This window comes from Orcinus orca, chromosome 11, assembly GCF_937001465.1.
Source record: "Orcinus orca chromosome 11, mOrcOrc1.1, whole genome shotgun sequence".
Classification (NCBI taxonomy): domain Eukaryota; kingdom Metazoa; phylum Chordata; class Mammalia; order Artiodactyla; family Delphinidae; genus Orcinus; species Orcinus orca.
Window position 1 is genome coordinate 69,547,985 of NC_064569.1, and position 20,418 is coordinate 69,568,402.

Below are 20,418 nucleotides of genomic sequence, written 5' to 3' on the forward strand. Positions count from 1 at the left end.
TGCTTAATAAAAGTTATCTGATGATATAATGAAGTCACTTCTTAACTAAATGCATACAGTGGCAACCATTTTTCAAGATTCACCATCCAACAAACTACGTTTTCTCATTTGAAATCCTTCATGTCACTTTTTGACATTCAGAAGAAATTTTGAAAGTAATATGATAACATTAAAATATAAACAAAAGTAGCATTAACTGTGAACTGATACTCAACTTCAGAAGTTAAAATAAATGTTAAGTGTGTATTAGAGTAAAAGTATGCTGACTATGTGTAAATCAAAACTGCCAAAATGAGTTTTTGAACATCTGATCCATTGTTTTCCCTCCAGGGGATAAAGGGAGCAAAAGAGGAAGGTAGCCAAAAAGGAAACAGGAAGACCTGCTTCAGTAACTGGACATATTGATTTAATTGGCTAAGAAGTCCATATGCTAATACTCCTAATAATAAGCCATTCCTTTTGTGTTTTGGTAACATATATCCTCATACAATGTATATCAAATGGAATTTTTTGATTTACATCGGATACTTCAAAGTTTCCATTTTTGAATTCCCCTAGTCTTACGTAAGTAACACATTGTCTATTTTGTTTAAAATATCTAATATCTCCCCCAACATCTAGGGCTCCATGATGCAAAATGTCATTTTGTCGATCTTCTGTTCCAGTATTCACTTTAATTCTTTTGATTACAATTGGATTTTCAAATATAATCACAAAGACATCTCCTGTTGACGGTGATTTTCCCCAAAAGTATTCATCAACACTACTATAAGCCTTGCTTGCATCATAATTTTCAAAAACACTCATGTTGGTATATAGACTTGCAGGAGGGTTATCTGGGATATCAAATGGCTCCTCTTCAAAATCATCATCCTTCAGCTTATTCTCAGTTCCTTTATATGATGAGTAATAACCCATGTGCTGAAAGAGAGATGGTTTAAAACGAATCACATTTTTCTGAGCCAACAGACCGCGGAAATGATTTAGTAGCCAATCACAAGGCATTTCTTGATAAAACATTAATAAAAAGTGCGCCAAACGTGGGAGATCATGAGAATGATAAAGTTTTCCAATATAGCCAAGCTTAGAGAATTCAAGGGTTACCCAGTAAGTTCCTACTAGGGATGTAATGACTTTCTTGATGGCAGTAAAGAAATTTTTTGAACAGCGAACATCATCTTCAAGCATTACATAATAGTCTGAAATATTGGCACAAAAATTAAGCAAAAAAGCATAATCTACATTTTGCTTGGAACGAAATCTCACTCTGTCTTCTGGATCATTGTAATTTCTTTTAAGGCCACTCAGGATTGGGTAATATTCCTCTGGAGCATGTATAACCATTAATCTTCCTGCAATAATATGGTGGGCAAATTTCTGTGTAATATCCTGTAACATGACCTCACGCCAGGATGAATTAAAGTCAGCTAGATGAACCACCACTGAAATTTCCTTCAACTCTTCGTAGCTGGATTGCTCAAAAATTGACTTGATTGTCTCAAGTAAATAATTTCCTTTTTTTCGTCTCACTGATGAAAGTCCAATTGTAAGAAACCCTGAACAAAAGAATTCAGAAGGAAGACAAATTAAATGTGAAATTAGGTTTTGAATAACATAAAAAAAAGATAAAAGTTCTTTTCTCTTTAAGCTTGCTACTCTATTAAGTAAATCTAAGTGAATGATTATATATAGAACATTTTGTCATTAAAGACTTATGCTAAATATATAAAGGTTATAGTACTTTATATATAATTGATATTTTCTATGGAAAAACTGCACCTTAAGCACAATGTTGTATGAGCTCTATTGCTTAAACATTTGTTTATGAAATAAGATATATGGTTTAAAGTGTTCTGCAGCTTAATATTCTCATATATGCCCATTAGAGAAGATAGATATTTAAATAACATTGACACTGTTTTTTTTTAAAAAAAAAAACCCTACAAAATGAGATAGGAATTCATCCAGTTAAGAATGACAAACTAGTCTCAAATGATGAAAAAGAAAATTAAGGGTCACTCATTCTTTTAATCACCTTTAAGTTTTTCATAGAAAACATGCCATATATTTGCATCTTTCTTTAATCACTGTGATTATCTTGTACCAGAATAATTCATAACTGGACTTCACAATTTTATTTTGAAATTTATCTAGTATGTTAATTAGAATGAAAACAATATCATAGGCTATTTTTGAAAACCTGCATTATTGCTTAAACGTATGATGTATTGTTCTAAGACATAAATATTACTGATTTCTTTTTTTTTTAGCTGCCAACACTTAAAGCTTTAGGATATTTTAAAAAATAATCCTTAAGGCCAACTTTTACTAAAAATTCAAAATATCTGGTAACACTGTGTCTTCAATATAGAAAGCAACATTTATCTTGGGCCAGGTAAAGTTATATCCTCAAGACAGGCCATGTTTTCTCCAATTTACTATAGAACTCACCAGGTTCACTCTCATCCTGTTACTATAGGTCTCTAGATTTTCCATCTCTGTTTTAATGGGTTTTGTCATCAACTGTAAGACTGAACCATCAGGCGTGGTTGTGCTCCTACCAGACATTGTCTGGATGTACCACAGCTTTCTTATCCATTTATCTACTGAAGGACATCTTGGCTGCTTCCAAGTTTTTACAATTGTGAATAAAACTGCTATAAACATCCATGTGCAGGTTTTTGTGTGACATAAGTTTTCAACTCCTTTGGGTAAATAACAAGGGATGTGCTTGCTAGATCATGTCATAAGGGTATGTCTAGTTTTGGAAGAAACTGCCAAACTCTCTTCCAAAGGGGCTGTACCATTTTGCATTCCCACCAACAACAGAGGAGATTTCATGTTGCTCCACATCCTTGCCAGCATTTGGTGTTATCAATGTTTTGCACTTTGTTCATTCTAAAAGGTGTTTAGTGCTATCTGATTGTTTTAATTTGTACTTACCTGATGATACATGATGTAGAACATTTTTGAATATGTTTTTCTGACATCTGTGTATATTCTTTGATAAAATATCTGTTAATGGACCAAAGACCTTAACAAAGACCTTAACAGATATTTCACCTGATTTCTTTATTGTAAAACACATTTTGTAGTAATTTTGTCTGGTGAAATTTTTATTCAGATATTTGAAACCTAAAATTAGAAATTAGATATTTTTAGAGAATAAAATAAAACCCTGTGAAATGGCAGTTCACCTCTGAGAAGCATTAGATGTCTTCTAATTAAAATGTTTTCACTTTTTAAAGCTCTCATTCTCACCATGACTCAGAACTGAATAAAATTTCAGAGCCACCATTTGGAAAATAGGGAAATGTTTATATTCACCAAGATCACTGTTTCAAGACAGACACCTACATGATTTGATTTGCGCGATACTGAAAAAGCCCCTTCCAAGAAAAATCTTTTTTACTAGTCTATTAGAGAGGTGGAAATTTACATGTTTCATTGAAATACCTGGGCTTACGATCCTGTCTTCTACTGAAAAGCTAACATGTTATCTGTTACAATTTAACTCAAGACACCAGCCCTCATTAATACTCAATAACAGCCAATACTTATAGAATACTTTCTACATAAAAGGCAGAAGTCTGAGTATTTTACATGTAATATGCATCTTGAATATTCAAAACAGTCTTTTGAGATAGCTTTGCACTTATCAACATTCCTGTTTTATAGATAAGGAAACTAAGTCACAGTGAGATGAGGAAACTCGTGCAAGGTGTAATACCTAGTAAGTAGTGTGTAACAGCAGTAGACATTTGAAATGGAAGAAAGAAAGATCTAAAGAAAGCTGAATTGTTACAATTTCCTCAACCTGGTGATCACAAACTCATTTGCATAAACACTTCTTAACAGGGAACTCAATTTTTGTGGTCTCCACACAATCTACTAAGAAGTTCATGATATCATGGTGTATCACTTATTCTAAAACTCATATTTTTCACACAGAAATATTTTAAAATCAGGTTGTATATCACAACTGATGGCATCTTACAACTTAAAACTGATAATGCTTATACTTTCTTAGTGGTACATCAATTAGATCATGATACTTTCTGTAATCTATAATGTCTTGAAATCCATGAAATGTAGTATGTTACTTCTTGGATCCAAAGTGTCTATAGTGGATTGAATAGTTTCCTCCAAAATTTCATGTCTACCTGGAACTTCAGACTGTGACCTTATTTGGAAATAGTCTTTGAAGATGTAATTAGTTGAGGATCTTGAGATGAAATCGTATCGGATTCAGATTAGGCCCTAAATTCAATGACTAGTGTCCTTATAAAAATAGGAGAGGACACAGAGAGACAAGAGAGACAAAGGGACGAAGGCCATGTGAAGATAGTGGCAGTGATTGCAGTTTTGTTGCCACAAACTAAGGAATGCCAAGAGCGACCAGAAACTGAAAGAGGCAAGGAAGGATTCCCCCCTACACGGAATGTGGTGCTGCCAGCACCTTGGTTTCAGACTTCTGGCTTCCAGAAACATGAGAGAATAAATTTCTGTTGTTTTAAACCACTAGTTTGTGATATTTGTTATGGTATCTTAGGAAACAAATATAATGACTTTCACTACTTCAAGCTGGTGGCATGTAATAAAAACCAAACCAATGTTTGAAACTGTATTACTATGGGAATAATTTTTTTTTTTTTGAGGTACGCGGGCCTCTCACTGTTGTGGCCTCTCCCGTTGCAGAGCACAGGCTCCGGACGTGCAGGCTCAGCGGCCATGGCTAACGGGCCTAGCCGCTCCGCGGCATGTGGGATCTTCCCGGACCGGGGCACGAACCCGTGTCCCCTGCATCAGCAGGCGGACTCTCAACCACTGCGCCACCAGGGAAGCCCGGGCATAATTATTTTTAAAAGCTAACTTTAAAAATGTTAAGTTAATTGATTTTTCCTAGTCTCTCTACATGGTACTATAGCAAACTGTTAAAAAGTTCATGTCACAATTAGGCATTTAATTTTTTTGTTGTTATTAATGGAATTGGATCGGTGAATAATTGCAATTTGTGAAGAAACACTGAACTATTTCCCAAAGAATATTTTATATTAGTAAAACCCATAAACTTTTATTGTTATACAAATGAAGAAAGTTATCATTTTAAAACAAAATATTTTATTGTTCTTGATTTTAAAAGTCTAAGGATACTTACGCTTTCTTTGTAAAGGCATGACAGCTAAGAAGCGATAGGTGACATTGATGGCTCCTGAAAAATTAGATAAATCTTTGAAAGTATGCACATAGCGTTCTGGATTCAGTTGATGTGTAGATGTTTCCCTTACAAGTTGTTTGTCTCCTTCCTGAATGCCAAGAAGAAGGCAGAGAAAACAAATAACAGATGGTCATGGATTAAATAAACTTTCTCCTTACACAATAAATATATGGGTCTGATACATAATATGGGGATTATATAAATCTCAGTTACTGGCACCACAAGCTGTAGATAATTATCTTTACCCCGAATTCCTACCTAGAGTCTCTGTTCCAGTTATATTCCACTTTTTATACTGTGCTTACAATTGCTTTTTCTACAGCATACATCAATAGTGGCATTCTCTTGATAATAATGAAACATTCTCTTGATAATAATAAAAAAAAATCTCTATTTGAAACTCTCACTGCCTTCATGTTAAAATTCAAATTCTTTACAATAATTTAAGGATCTTAAAACTTGACAGTAATCTCTTTTACAGTTTCATGTAAAGCTAATTTTCACTAGATTCCCCATATTTCAGTCATATTAAACTATTTACTCTTCTTCAAGCCCTTTCAAATAAAAGACCACACATTATTTCTATGATTTTGAAATTTTAGGAATGATTAGGAGGATGCAGCAGTGAACATAACAGTTGGAGTCTGGATAAATTATTAATCAAAAAATTTTAGTCAGTCACTTATGTGGCCACTATAATTGAAGGCTGTTGAGAATGGACAGACATGGTCCTTGTGACATGGTAGTATTTTTTTCAAATGTCTTCAAGATAACTCAATTAGGATACATTTGTACAAAGTCTTCAAGGAAATGTCTTTAGACCTTATACTAGTCTTTTCCATGATGTTTTCTTGTGGGTGTAGAGGGGGAGGGGGAGTATTCCGACGGAGGTGAAGTTTGGTCCTTTTTTATTTAAGACCCTCATTATCGATCTGATACTGGAATTATGTCATTCGATCTTCAGGATGGTTTATATTCAAGAAAACGTTCATATTCAGCTTTAAAAATATCCTGTCAATCAGTAATTGCTTTGTTTTATCTCTCTTTAATATAAGTTCAGTTGTAGATTTTGATTATCTAATCACCATTGATCAAGCCTCTATTGGTTATACATTACTAGCAAAATGACTTGCTTGGCTTTTGTATATGGTTTAGTGCCACTGGTAGAATATTAGGGCAACTAATTAGGAAGAAATGTTTCTTTTTTGGCAAAGTGTCTATTGTGCTGTGTGAGTTATGTGGATATTTCTACTATTCAGTATAAGAATGGCAGGTCAGGCATGGGCATGCCATTAAAACTACAGAGAAAGTGAATGCATTAAATAAACTTGGTCCTCATGTTTTTGGCTGTGGTCAATAAAACTTTAATCAATTAAACGTTGTTCTAAAATATTAGCAAGGATTCAAATACAAACTTTACCTCAACTGGAACATTCACTACTTTGTGTCAAATTTAAATATAAATGGAAAAGTTGACTACCTCAAACTTTTAAATCTATGGCAGGGCTGAAATTGTCTTAGAATAAAAATTGAGAGTAGTGAACCCTGACTGGGAAGAGCTATCAACCTGGTCCATGATAAATGAAGATTCATTCTGAATATCTCTTCTGTATATTCAATTATGTTTATGACCCTATAGTTGCTCTTTAATACTGTATTTCTATATTTTAAATTGACTTGATGATTTAGACAAAGAAAAAATACTTTAGTCTGATTTATAATGTATTTGCCATCTGTAAAATTATAGAGTTTCAAAATACATGATATTAAACTTTGGAGGCTAGTTTTCTTATAAATGTACTCATTGAATATCCATTGAATTCTGATTATTTTAAATTCATTGCACATAAGTATTTTCATCTTTGTATTTCTGAAAACCTAAAAAACATCACGCAAGTTTTAAAATGAACAAGTTTAGGATTTCTAAAAGGTAACCAGAGACTCAGTTCTGCATCAGCTACTTTAATAGTAATGTAATGGTGTACACAGTCAATAGGGTATAGAAGAAATATCTATAAAAATCACAGTAGTCACAACACTGAATTGATTTTACCATTCTGGTCTTATGTGATATCACATTCTAACAGGATACTGAATATCTCTTTAAGAATTATATCGTGAACACGTAAAAATCCAGACTTTTTCTGTGATAAGACAGAGTACATTCATCCTGTTTCAAGGACATAACAGAATATAAAATGAAATGAAACTTACATGAAAGCACTTAATTAAATTCTCAAGAACAGGTTTCTTTACACTTTTCAGCATAAATAAATCATGCAACTTTCACCTGAGTCTGTCTTGTTGGCTGCTTTCCAGAAGCATCTATCTGAACAGCCGGGCTCTCCCTGGATACCTTCTTTCTGTAGCTACTATGCTGTAGTGTATTTCTCAGTAATAAGACAAAACTTTATGACAATCATTTTCTGGATAGGAAGGCAATTCAATGGACTAGCTACAGACTAAATATATACCCTGGTGGCTACTTTGAAGATGCTCACAGCCAAGAGGCGAAGTTGATTGGATATGCAGTGTCTCTTCTACGTAGTTTGCCTTGTAATACTATTTGTCTCTTACACTGAACTTGGCTTTCTTTCCCACTGAAAGGCACATATGCCCCTAACATGTAAGCAATACACTAAACTGTTACATGCCCAGATTTGGGGGCCACTGATAGATTTTCTAGCAAGAAGAGTAGAATAGATGTGCTAAATAACTCCAGAGACCTTACTACTGTAATTGTTTATCTAATTTCTCTGAATTATAACTATTATTTCCCCCTGATTTAAGAAAAACAGAAAAAGGGGCTTCCCTGGTGGCGCAGTGGTTGAGAGTCCGCCTGCCAATGCAGGGGACACAGGTTCGTGCCCCGGTCCGGGAAGATCCCACATGCCGCGGAGCGGCTAGGCCCGTGAGCCATGGCCGCTGAGCCTGCGCGTCCGGAGCCTGTGCTCCGCAAAGGGAGAGGCCACAACAGTGAGAGGCCCGCGTACCGCAAAAAAAAAAAAAGAAAGAAAAAATGAAAAACAGAAAAAGAACAACCTGCTAATGTCTCTGCTTAGAAAATTGCATGCATTGTGATATTTTGGAGTCAAGAAAGAAAATCAAGTCAGATAATTTTAGGAAAACTGAACAAGCACAGATAAAAGGGTTGAAAAGGGAGAAGTATTAAAAAGAAACTGCGTTATATCCTAGTAGGAGGCCAGTTTTCCATGGTTATTAAATATTTTTAGAAGAACAATTTTAATTTTACACAAATGATTTAATGAATATTTCAAATATTTATATATATTAAGCCTTGGGATAAAATTTAGCTCAAAATGCAATTTAGGTAAAAAAACATCATCTAGTAAACAGTGAAAAATTAAACTAATAAAAATATAAAAATATTGTCATTGAATTGTCAATATGGGGGTATGCTTGTATTTAAAAACCCTTTTAACTCACTTTTTCTAACTTAATATAAGTATTTAAAAATAATTTCAATTTTTAAAGCTAAGAAGCAAACAATCTCTTCTCTGAACCTGGGATGATTTGCAAATTTGACTAGATATATGGCTAATGTAGCAAGAAAATTTTCATTGACAAAGTACTCTTTAGTAAGAGCTACTTCATTAAATCACACTTTTTAATTAGGTGGCTAGGACCTATGTTTAGATAGAAATGCATAAAGAGAACAATAGTGTTTGACTTTCTTATGGATATACACTCTATTAATTCTTACACATTTTATACTGAATTTGAAGCTGTTCTATTCCAAAAAGACATAAGGACGTTTGCTGCATACAATACTCTTTTGTCTACTTCAAGTTAAATATTGAAATTTCACTTGAAAGTGTCTTATATGCATCATTATTGAATACAACAAGCATCCTGCCAATACCATGTTTTGTTTTTTTTTTTTTTTTGCGGTACGCGGGCCTCTCACTGTTGTGGCCTCTCCCGTTGCGGATCACAGGCTCCAGACGCGCAGGCTCAGTAGCCATGGCTCACGGGCCCAGCCGCTCCGCGGCATGTGGGATCTTCCCGGACCGGGGCACGAACCCATGTCCCCTGCATCGGCAGGCGGACTCTCAACCACTGCGCCACCAGGGAAGCCCCAATACCATGTTTTTGATTTACAAGATGTGATATACTTCTACCAGTACATACAGATGCAAGAAATAAATTTTTATCACAAAATTAAATCATGAATCAAGAGCTCCTCTATGATCTTTAATTCTATTAATTAAAAAATAGCTGGATCGGGCTTCCCTGGAGGCACAGTGGTTGAGAATCTGCTTGCCAATGCAGGGGACACGGGTTCGAGCCCTGGTCTGGGAAGATCCCACATGCCGCGGAGCAACTGGGCCCGTGAGCCACAACTACTGAGCCTGCGCATCTGGAGCCTGTGCTCCGCAACAAGAGAGGCCGCGATAGTGAGAGGCCCGCGCACCGCGATGAAGAGCGGCCCCCCACTTGCCGCAACTAGAGAAAGCCCTCGCACAGAAACGAAGAGCCAACTCAGCCAAAAATAAATAAATAAATATATAAAAAAGAAAAATAGCTGGATCACCCGGGCCTTGCTCTACTGTCCTTAAATTTCATAAACCTAATAACCAGTTTAAAAAAATCTAAAATGCATATCATTAGTAAGTTTCTCCAGTTTGCTATGTTTACCTAAATCATGCCTAGTCAAATTCTATTAACTGTGCTAACTTCAGTATTATGAATTGACTAAGGATGATAGAATGAAGAGTCCACAAGATTAAGAGCTATACTTGAAAGTAAAGGCTTAGGCAGAGTCAAGATCTAGGAATCTGACAGAATTTTGCCATCAAAGAACAATGCTAACGGAAGCAAGATGCTTTACAGAAGACTTCCTAAGAGGATCTGCACAAACTTAGATCATGTGGTTGGCTCATAGGATATATTTAGAATAGTATCTGGCAAATAGTAGGTAGTTACCAAATCATGTTCAATTAATAAAACATTTTACTAGGAAATGCTCTTTGTAGTTATTGTCAGATTCTCTCTAGCTAAGATATTAATTGAAACTTTTAGCATGCTTGTATGATAGAATGTATTTTCAGGTCCTCTATCTGTCCAAAGGCTTTGATTTTCTGAAATATGTGAACAGGAATAATTGCATAAAGGTTAGAATTTTCCCAGATATCTTAAGCTCAATTCAGATAGAAAAAGTGAATTACTCTCCATATTACTTTCATATTACTCTCATCAGACATGAAATTATATAATTATAACAAAAATGAATAATAGAAACAATTTGAGTTCTCACAATTAGTCAGAATGTGTCCTTTTGCATACTTTCATAATTCACTTAAAATTCATTCATAAATTATCTACTAATTTTACCATTTTTAAACTATTGAATAGCTTTCACATAATATTATCTTTAGTTCTTAAGGATCTATATTACTTTTCAGCGACCATAAATGTATAACGTGGTGGTCATTTAGTGTTATTCCAAATCCAAATGAGATGTCACACATTGTAATAAAATGTTCCTTCTTAACAAAATAGCACAATTAGTATCACTAATTAGACAATGAGATTTAAAAATTTTTGATAGTAAAGTAGAGAAAGTAAGGAGTAACACCTTTAAGCAAATTTTGTTTATTCTATTTACAGCAGACCCTTGAACAACACAGGATTTAACTGCGCAGTTCCACTTATAAGTGGATTTTTTTCCAGTAAATACGTAATACACTACACGACCTGAGGTTGGCTGAATTGCTGATGCAGAAGTGTGGATATGGAGAGCCGACTGTAAAGTTACACCCAGATTTTTCTGAGTGCCTGGAGGGTCAGTGCCCTTAAAACCCACATTGTTAAACAGTCAACTGTATTTCAAATTAAAGCTCACAAATTACAATGATTTTATGCATATTAATTCAGATAGGGATGATAGCTAACTTATTTGGAATTAGAGATACATATTTGAACCTATATATATATATATATATATATATACACATATATATGGCATTAAAGAAAACATTGCAACATAAACCCAAACAATTGTAATGTTGGTAATATATAATTAATATAAAAAGCAGCTAGATAGGAAATATACATGTTATAATTTTACTTAAACTAAGCCTATTTCAATAGCTTGGGACTGAAGTTAGGTTACAAGTGGACTGTCTGGTTCAACTTAGGCTTTATTCTGAACAAAAAATAATCAACCTCCAAGACTTACCATAACATAGCTATCTTCAATGTACAAGTTCATAAACAGAAGGAAAATGACAAGAACTCCCAAGAATGAGACCGTAGAACGTTTTCGCAGGCATCGCATTTTATCTAGTGTATCAAAAATATGTTTCACTTGGTGAAATTTAAACATTCTCTCCTGTAGAAAAGAGGCACAAAATTATTAACAATTAATTTTGTATGCAAATATTTCTTCATCGTATCAGTCAAATCCAGGCCTTTATAAAATCTCACTATTCAAATCTTGGAACCAAAATTGTTTCCAATTTCATAATAAATTTGGCACAGGCTATTAATACATTAACAGAAGGATAATGCAGTGGTTTATATTGATGTAGAGTAAGTAAAAATGAAAAGCACAGTTATTTCTGAACAAATAAACATTGGTAACAATAATGTAAGAAAATAATACTTCTTTGATGAGAAAGAATAAAAATTAAAGAGAAAAGCAAACATTAAGGTAACATCTACGTCCTCATATTATAATGTAATGAAAATGAAAGAAACTAGAAGTATGGGCCTAATACTGATCTCAGAGTAGGTGCACTGAAAAGAGTGATGGGGAGAAAATCTGGGTGAAAGAAAGAGAAGTGACAAAGGAAGTGAAAGTTTTGGGGGTGGGTCCACACATATATTTGAGTTATAATTGCTTTGTTTATTTTTCCAGTAATTCTTGCTAAATCAAAGTAAATCCTGGAGTGGCATATCGACATTGCCTTGCTTGATCTACTACCTAGAAATCTGGAAGTTTATAATGATTTATGGACTACAAAAAGGCAAAATTGGAGTCAGCAAGATTAGTGGAGGCCTAATGATTTTCCATTTCACTCTTCTACATTTTGTGATCTGCTCCATCATTTTGTGATTTGTAAATGAATTACAAATTCATCTAGATTACCATTTTTTTAAAAATATAAATATCTGGGATGATCAAAAGACCAGTGGAATCATATTTTGTCAAAAATCAACTATAATCTGGAAATCGTGCCTTGTTATGTACTAAGTCTCCCTGGGCTCAGCTTTAGGATGAAGTATTTATGGGCCTAAAGAACTTCAGGAGGTGAAAAGGCCTGCACCCCAAACGCTTACAACAATGTCTAAGAAATAGCCAACTAATGATGGCTCTTCAATGAGTTAATGCAAGAAAGCATTTATGAATCCTTGTAAATTATAGGAAAGAATATTAGGAATTGGGAGAAAGGAATGTTATAAGAATTAATGCCCATTTCCTTTGGCCATATTTTTCTCTAGGGTTATTTTTTCTTGTTAATTTTTAGGAGTTTTAAATATATGTGTAGGGATGCACATATATATACTAATCTTTGCTCATGTTGAAAATATCTAAATATCTTTCCCAAGCACTTTTTGTATTTTCTCCTTTTTGGTATGATGTTTGCAGTGTAGTGGTTTTTATGTCAAATTTATTTCATGGATGTGGACTTTTTTTGTATAACGCTTTAAAAAAATCCTTCCCTATCTTGATGTCATATGGGCAGTCTCATTTATTTTCTTCTGGGATTTTTTTGTTTTGCATAGATAGATTTTTTTTTTTTAGTATACCTGTAATTTATCTTTGTGTCTTTTATGATATAGTGGAATAATTTATTTTATCTTTTCTATACGGAGAACTGATGATCTGCTCACAGTGCATTGGCATAACTACTATTCATACTACCACTCCTAATTTCAAGGGTGTGGGCAAGCATACTCTCCCATGTACACAGAAATATAGAAGAACTGGGTAATGGTAAACATTAATACTGTATACCAGACCATACATTGAATCATCTCTTCTTTTGGTTTGTGATGCCAATTCTAGAATAGGGTCACTTTCTAATTTGCATTTATGGGTCAAAAATGTATTTATAGAGTCATCATTTATAACCTTTTTCAATAAGAAAATACATACATAGCACTTTTGAACCAAAATATTATAAGTGAAATTCTGTTGTCTGGTTCTATATTCTGTACCATACTGTAACCTGGTCCTGATTCTACAGATAAAATATTCTGTTTGTAAAAGATTTTTTATCTGGATTTGGGTGCAGGATAAGGTGCCCCTTCACGTTCACTGAAGTTGTAATCTAAGGATGCCTAGAAGGATAAGAAGCAGGATTAAAGCTATGGACTCTCCATCTGGGTGGCTAATTTCAAGAGAATGATGTTCTGGTAGGGCCTCCAGACCCCAAGGAGCTGGAGGAGATACCTACTGGGTGCAGATTCTGGATGCAGCTGAGATCTGTTAGTACAAATGCTTGTGAGTCTAGATGCTTAAGGCAGAAGTCTCAGGGTCATCTGAGAGGGACCGTTTTGGAGTAGGGTCTGGTGAGGGGCTTATCTGTTTATATTCAGTGGCCGGTCCCAGAACCCTGGTGCTGCCCTCTATATTTTAGAAGGTGCTGGATTCAGGTCCAGGAGAGAATGTCCCAGGCACTTAGCTCTTAGAACCACGACTCCACATTGCCCATGGATTTTTCTCACGATTTGTCATCAGAAGTTATTTCAGCATACGCATGAAGGTGTTTTCATCACAAATTTGTTTGAAAATCAACAAGTGAAAATATTTTAAATTGACAACAGTAGAAGATGTTTGAATAATTTGTAGTGTTATTAGACTGAAGCCATTGACAATGTTGCCCTAAATGCATATTTGATGATATACAAAGGAGTTTATGAGACAGGTTAAGTAATAAAATGGGTATAACAACAAAAAAGATTTTTATCTGAATTTTGAAATGACAAAGGATTAGAATCTAATCATATACAAGTGACACAATATTTCTAAATGTCAATTTGGGAAGACTTGGCAATAGTATGAAATACATTTATTCCCTTTAACTCAGCAATTATATTTCTAAAAATCTGTTCAAAGACCAAAAAAAATGTATTTGTGAGCAAAAGTTTAGCTATGGTATTGCAAAGCAGTGATGTTTGTAAAACAAATTGGAAACAATCTATAAGCTGTTAATAGCCATTATCTCAATGTAGCAGAACAATCAGGAATTTTCAATTTTGTTTTACTTTTCTAAACTTTCCATATTTTTAAAAGCACATATATTTAGTAATATTTTTTAAAGTTACTTTTAATTTTCAAAATTCTTTATTGTCTGTTGGAAAATAAAACACATTTTATTTCCTGGACACAAAAGCATAAACAGCAATTTTTTTTCAAGAAAATAAGATTTAACAAATATGTAACACTTTATATGGTTATGCCTCTGGATGCTTAGAAAGTTGAATGTTTTGAGTTCAATATAAATGCTAAGTCAAGAAGAATTCCATCCTAATTCTATTTTTTTGAGACAAAAAGAAAATGTAAATTATGAGATGCAAACTGAATTTGCAAAGTTCAAATGTACATAATTATATATAGAGATAGTGCTGGGCAATACATTTTGCATGGATAGCTCACTGAACCTTCATACCAATGCTAACACATTAATACTACTATTAGACCAATTTTAAAACTTATGGAAAACAAGGCTTTCTCATCTTCATAAGGGATGATTCCAGCTTCTAAATCTTAGAATTATTACAGAGTCTGCTCTATTAACCACTATTGGTATACAGTTTATTAATTAGGTTTCATATATTTTAAATATATGGTTGCCAACAGACTATTAACATATGTGATAATAATATGTGATATTGGTCTGTTGAATAAAATAAAAACAATGTAATAAAAATAAATTAAAATTTCTTGGCAGAAAGCAAAATTTTGATTAAATATATTTAACCTAAAACACATATAAATATATAACATTAGGAGGTGGGTGATATATGATATTTCAACTAGCATAAGAAGTGGTAAAAAAAATGCTTTGAAGACAAACTGCTGTGCATTTTGCATTAATGCAAAATAGAAGAAAATTAAACAGTAACAACAACAGCAACAAAATCCTGGAATATAATTCCAGAGAGTTGACAAAAACAGAAATTCAGTCCTTAGAGAATAGTGGTAGTCACCTAAGTTCTAACATCCAATCTTCCAACTTATAATCCTCCAAAATTCATTCAAAACATTCAGAGCACAAATAAACCTTCCATAGTATATACCCTCAGAATAACCAGGAGAAATATAATAGCACAAAGTTCAATTTACATATAAGTAAAAACAGTAACAGCCAGGACAAGAAGAATTGGCTAAGGAGCCTAAATCAGATGTCAAAAGTTAGACCAAAATATGTGTCATTTATTAAACAAACTACACCAGACTACACCACAGTAAAAGAAAAATTAAGAAAGCTAATAATCTATCCAAACTCCTCTCTCATCTCAAACATACAATTACATGGATCCAGGAAAAAACAAAACAAATGAATATTCACAAAAAAAGAAAACAAACAAACAAACAAAAACCCAGACCAAAGTCAAACAAATTTATTGAGAAGAAAACTGAAATAGCTGAGAACTCTGATATTAGGCTTTTTGTTATGCCATGAAGCAAGGAAGCTCTCAGAGGTTAGTGGGGTCACATCTAAAGAACACAGAAAACAACCTGAGGAGGTTTATATTGAGAAAATTTGGGGAAAAAAAAAAACAATGATCAAAAATTGACTATGATTGATAGTGAAATACTGAATTAATATAAATTCATGATTATATTGTGATCATGAAAAGGAGAGAAAGAAAAAGTAAGAAACCCAACTGCCACAATTGGAGGTGATCATTGCATCATCTTCTGATTGCAAAATCAGTAATTGAAACAAAAGTATTAAAGTTCTCCATCTGCATTTCCAGGAGGAACTGTATTTCATCCACAGTTGATGATGGTTATTTTCAGACAATGAACAACTGACAGCATAGGGCAATTATCCTTGAGAAAAAGGAAACAAAAAAGTAAGCCCCATAATTTCTCCAGTTTGCTGCCAGGAGACAGTTTTTAAAAGGCAAAGCAGGGGCTTTCCTGGTGGCGCAGTGGTTAAGAATCCACCTGCCAATGCAGGGGACATGGTTTCAAGCTCTGGTCTGGGAAGATCCCACATGCCACGGAGCAACTAAACCCGTGTGCCACAACTACTGAGCCTGCGCTCTAGAGCCCATGAGCCACAACTACTGAGCCTGCATGCCACAACTACTGAAGCCTGTGTGCCTAGAGCCTGTGCTCTGCAACAGGAGAAGCCACCACAATGAAAAGTCCAAGGGCAGACAGCAGAAGCAAGAAGAACTACAGTCCTGCAGCCTGTGGAACAAAAACCACATTCACAGAAATAAAGACAAGATGAAAAGGCAGAGGGCTATGTACCAGATGAAGGAACAAGATAAAACCACAGAAAAAACAACTAAATGAAGTGGAGATAGGCAACCTTCCAGAAAAAGAATTCAGAATAATGAGAGTGAAGATGATCCATGACCTCAGAAAAACAATGGAGGCAAAGATCGAGATGATGCAAGAAAGTTTAACAAAGACCTAGAAGAATTGAAGAACAAACAAACAGAGATGCACAATACAATAACTGAAATGAAAACTACACTAGAAATAATCAATAGCAGAATAACTGAGGCAGAAGAACGGATAAGTGACCTGGAAGACAGAATGGTGGAATTCACTGCTGCGGAACAGAATAAAGAAAAAAGAATGAAAAGAAATGAAGACAGCCTAAGAGACCTCTGGGACAACATTAAACGCAACAACATTCACATTATAGGGGACACAGAAGGAGAAGAGAGAGAGAAAGGACCTGAGAAAATATTTGAAGAGATTATAGTCGAAAACTTCCCTAACATGGGAAAGGAAATAGCCACCCAAGTCCAGGAAGAACAGTGAGTCCCATACAGGAAGAAACCCAAGGAGAAACACGCTGAGACACAGTAATCAAACTGGCAAAAATTAAAGACAAAGAAAAATTATTGAGAGCAGCAAAGGAAAAATGAAAAATAACATACAAGGGAACTCCCATAAGGTTAACAGCTGATTTCTCAGCAGAAACTCTACAAGCCAGAAGGGAGTGGCTTGATATACTGAAAGTGATGAAAGGGAAGAACCTACAACCAAGATTACTCTACCCAGCATGGATCTCATTCAGATTCGATGGAGAAATCAAAAGCTTTACAGACAAGCAAAAGCTAAGAGAATTCAGCACCACCAAACCAGCTCTACAACAAATGCTAAAGGAACTTCTCTAAGTGGGAAACACAAGAGAAGAAAAGGATCTACAAAAAAACCCCGAAAAAATTAAGAAAATGGTCATAGGAACATACATATCAATAATTACCTTAAACGTGAATGGATTAAATGCTCCAACCAAAAGACACAGGCTTGCTGAATGGATACAAAAACAAGACCCATATATATGCTGTCTACAAGAGACACACTCCAGACCTTGGGACACATACAGACTGAAAGTGAGGGGATGGAAAAAGATATTCCATGCAAATGGAAATCAAAAGAAAGCTGGAGTAGCAATACTCATATCAGATAAAATAGACTTAAAAATAAAGAATGTTACAAGAGACAAAGAAGGACACTACATAATGATCAAGGGAACAATCCAAGAAGAAGATATAACAATTATAAATATATATGCACCCAACATAGGAGCACCTCAATACATAAGGCAACTGCTAACAGCTCTAAAAGAGGAAATCGACAGTAACACAATAATAGTGGGGGACTTTAACACCTCACTTACACCAATGGACAGATAATCCAAAATGAAAATAAATACGAAACAGAAGCTTTAAATGACACAACAGACCAGACAGATTTAATTATATTTGTAGGACATTCCATCCAAAAACAGCAGATTACACTTTCTTCTCAAGTGTTCACAGAACATTTTCCAGGATAGATCACATCTTGGGTCACAAATCAAGCCTCAGTAAATTTAAGAAAATTGAAATCATATCAAGCACCTTTTCTGACCACAATGCTATGAGATTAGAAATGAATTACATGGAGAAAAACATAAATAACACAAACACATGGAGGCTAAACACTATGTGACTAAATAACCAAGGGATCACTGAAGAAATAAAAGAGGAAATCAAAAAATACCTAGAGACAAATGACAGTGAAAACATGATGATCCAAAACCTATGGGATGCAGCAAAAGCAGTTCTAAGAGGGAAGTTTATGGCTATACAAGCGTACCTCAAGAAACAAGAAAAGTCTCAAATAAATAATCTAACCTTACACCTAAAGGAACTAGAGACAAACAAAACCCAAAGTTAGTAGAAGGAAAGAAATCATAAATATCAGAGCAGAAATAACTGAAATGGAAACAAAGAAAACAATAGCAAAGATCAATAAAACTAAAAGCTGGTTCTTTGAGAAGATAAATAAAATTTATAAACCATTAGCCAGACTCATCAAGAAAAAGAGGGAGAGGACTCAAATCAATAAAATTGGAAATGAAAAAGGAGAAGTTACAACTGACACTGCAGAAATACAAAGCATCCTAAGAGACTACTACAAGCAACTCTATGCCAATAAAATGGACAACCTGGAAGAAATGGACAAATTCTTATAAAGGTATAACCTTCCAAGATGGAACCAGGAAGAAATAGAAAATATGAACAGGCCAATCTCAAGTAATGAAATTGAAACTGTGATTAAAAATCTTCCAACAAACCAAAGTCCAGGACCAGAGGGCTTCACAGGTGAATTCTATCAAACATTTAGAGAAGAGCTAACACCCATCCTTCTCAAACTCTTCCAAAAAATTGTGGAGGAAGGAACACTCCCAAACTCATTCTATGAGGCCACAATCACCCTAATACCAAAACCAGACAAAGATACTACAAAAAAAGAAAATTACAGACCAATATCACTGATGAATACAGATGCAAAAATCCTCAAAAAATACTGGCAAACAGAATCCAACAACACATTAAAAGGATCATATACCATGATCAAGTGGGATTTGTAAAAGAAACATACATAAAACAAAGTAATTCATAAAGGCTAATGATAAAGGAATGAGCAAAGCATTTTTAGCAAATGCAATGAGATACCATGGTTTGCAATCCTGATATAAAATGTGGGTGAATACAGGCCATAAAAGCATAAAATTACATAATTAAGGTTACTTTATAATGCTAAATGCCACAATTCTCAACAAAATATGACCAAATAACACAATGAGCAACTTCCTAAATCTGAAACAATAGAAGATTTAAGTCAAAACTCCTAATGCTAGGAGCCTTGACACAGTCCTAGATCAAGAGGCCAAAATTTGTCTCATATCACAGCAGAAAAATGCATAAATCAAGAACTCTTAGAAATATAAGCACACGTTTATGGATCTGCAAACAGTGTGGAATATTAATATTCTTCTCTGAGAATCTGACAGTTTAAATAGTCAAAATATTAGCAAGGAAAGAGAATCTGAGTAATCCAAAGTTCTCTCTTAATATTAAAAAAATTTTGGTGTGTTTTGGTCAACAAAGTATGTATGATACGTAGGATTTTAAAGAATGTTTTGTGCCTAATCATAAGCCAATATAATTCAAAATAATCCAACCAAGGAGGATAGAGCCATATTCCTTGAAAGAGATACGGTGGCCTAGAAGATAACACCCAGTTAGCAAGATAGAGTTACTGGGTAGCCATCTAAACTCAGATTTTAATCCACAGACATTGGTAAAACATTAGTTTCTCAGGTCCCAGTGTAAAAAGAGAGCATGTTGATAAAAGCTACTAATAATACTGATTATCTATAGAAAACCACTAAGTCAAACAAGGCATAAACAAGCTCACCATCCTTTAAACTACAATTATTAAAAGAAAGTAAAAATTTGGTTTCAAATTTTTAAACAGGTGAGCATATCCTGATAATAGAAATTTCACATAGAATGTTCCTACCTGAAAATATTAGTCTCACAAATGAGGACAAGTTACTTGAACAGTATTTAGTTCCATGTTCAGACAGTGTCTTATTTGTTAGAAATTTTCTACTTAGTCTTAAAAAATTTCAGAAATGGGGCTTCCCTGGTGGCGCAGTGGTTGAGAGTCCGCCTGCCGAGGCAGGGGACACAGGTTC

The 20,418-nt window shown here is 34.4% G+C and overlaps 1 protein-coding gene across 1 annotated transcript in view; it reads right to left on the reverse strand.

The window, feature by feature from the left end:
- Window positions 1-384: 384 nt before the first annotated feature.
- The window catches only part of MGAT4C (MGAT4 family member C), a 283,050-nt gene continuing 263,016 nt past the window's right edge, over window positions 385-20,418 (reverse strand). The window contains exons 3-5 of the mRNA XM_004280611.4: window positions 11,421-11,573; window positions 5,159-5,306; window positions 385-1,556 (exon numbers count right to left, since the gene is read on the reverse strand). Of these exons, the coding sequence (XP_004280659.1) occupies window positions 415-1,556; window positions 5,159-5,306; window positions 11,421-11,567 (1,437 nt within the window). The 5' untranslated portion in view covers window positions 11,568-11,573 and the 3' untranslated portion in view covers window positions 385-414. The remainder of the gene's footprint in view (window positions 1,557-5,158; window positions 5,307-11,420; window positions 11,574-20,418) is intronic.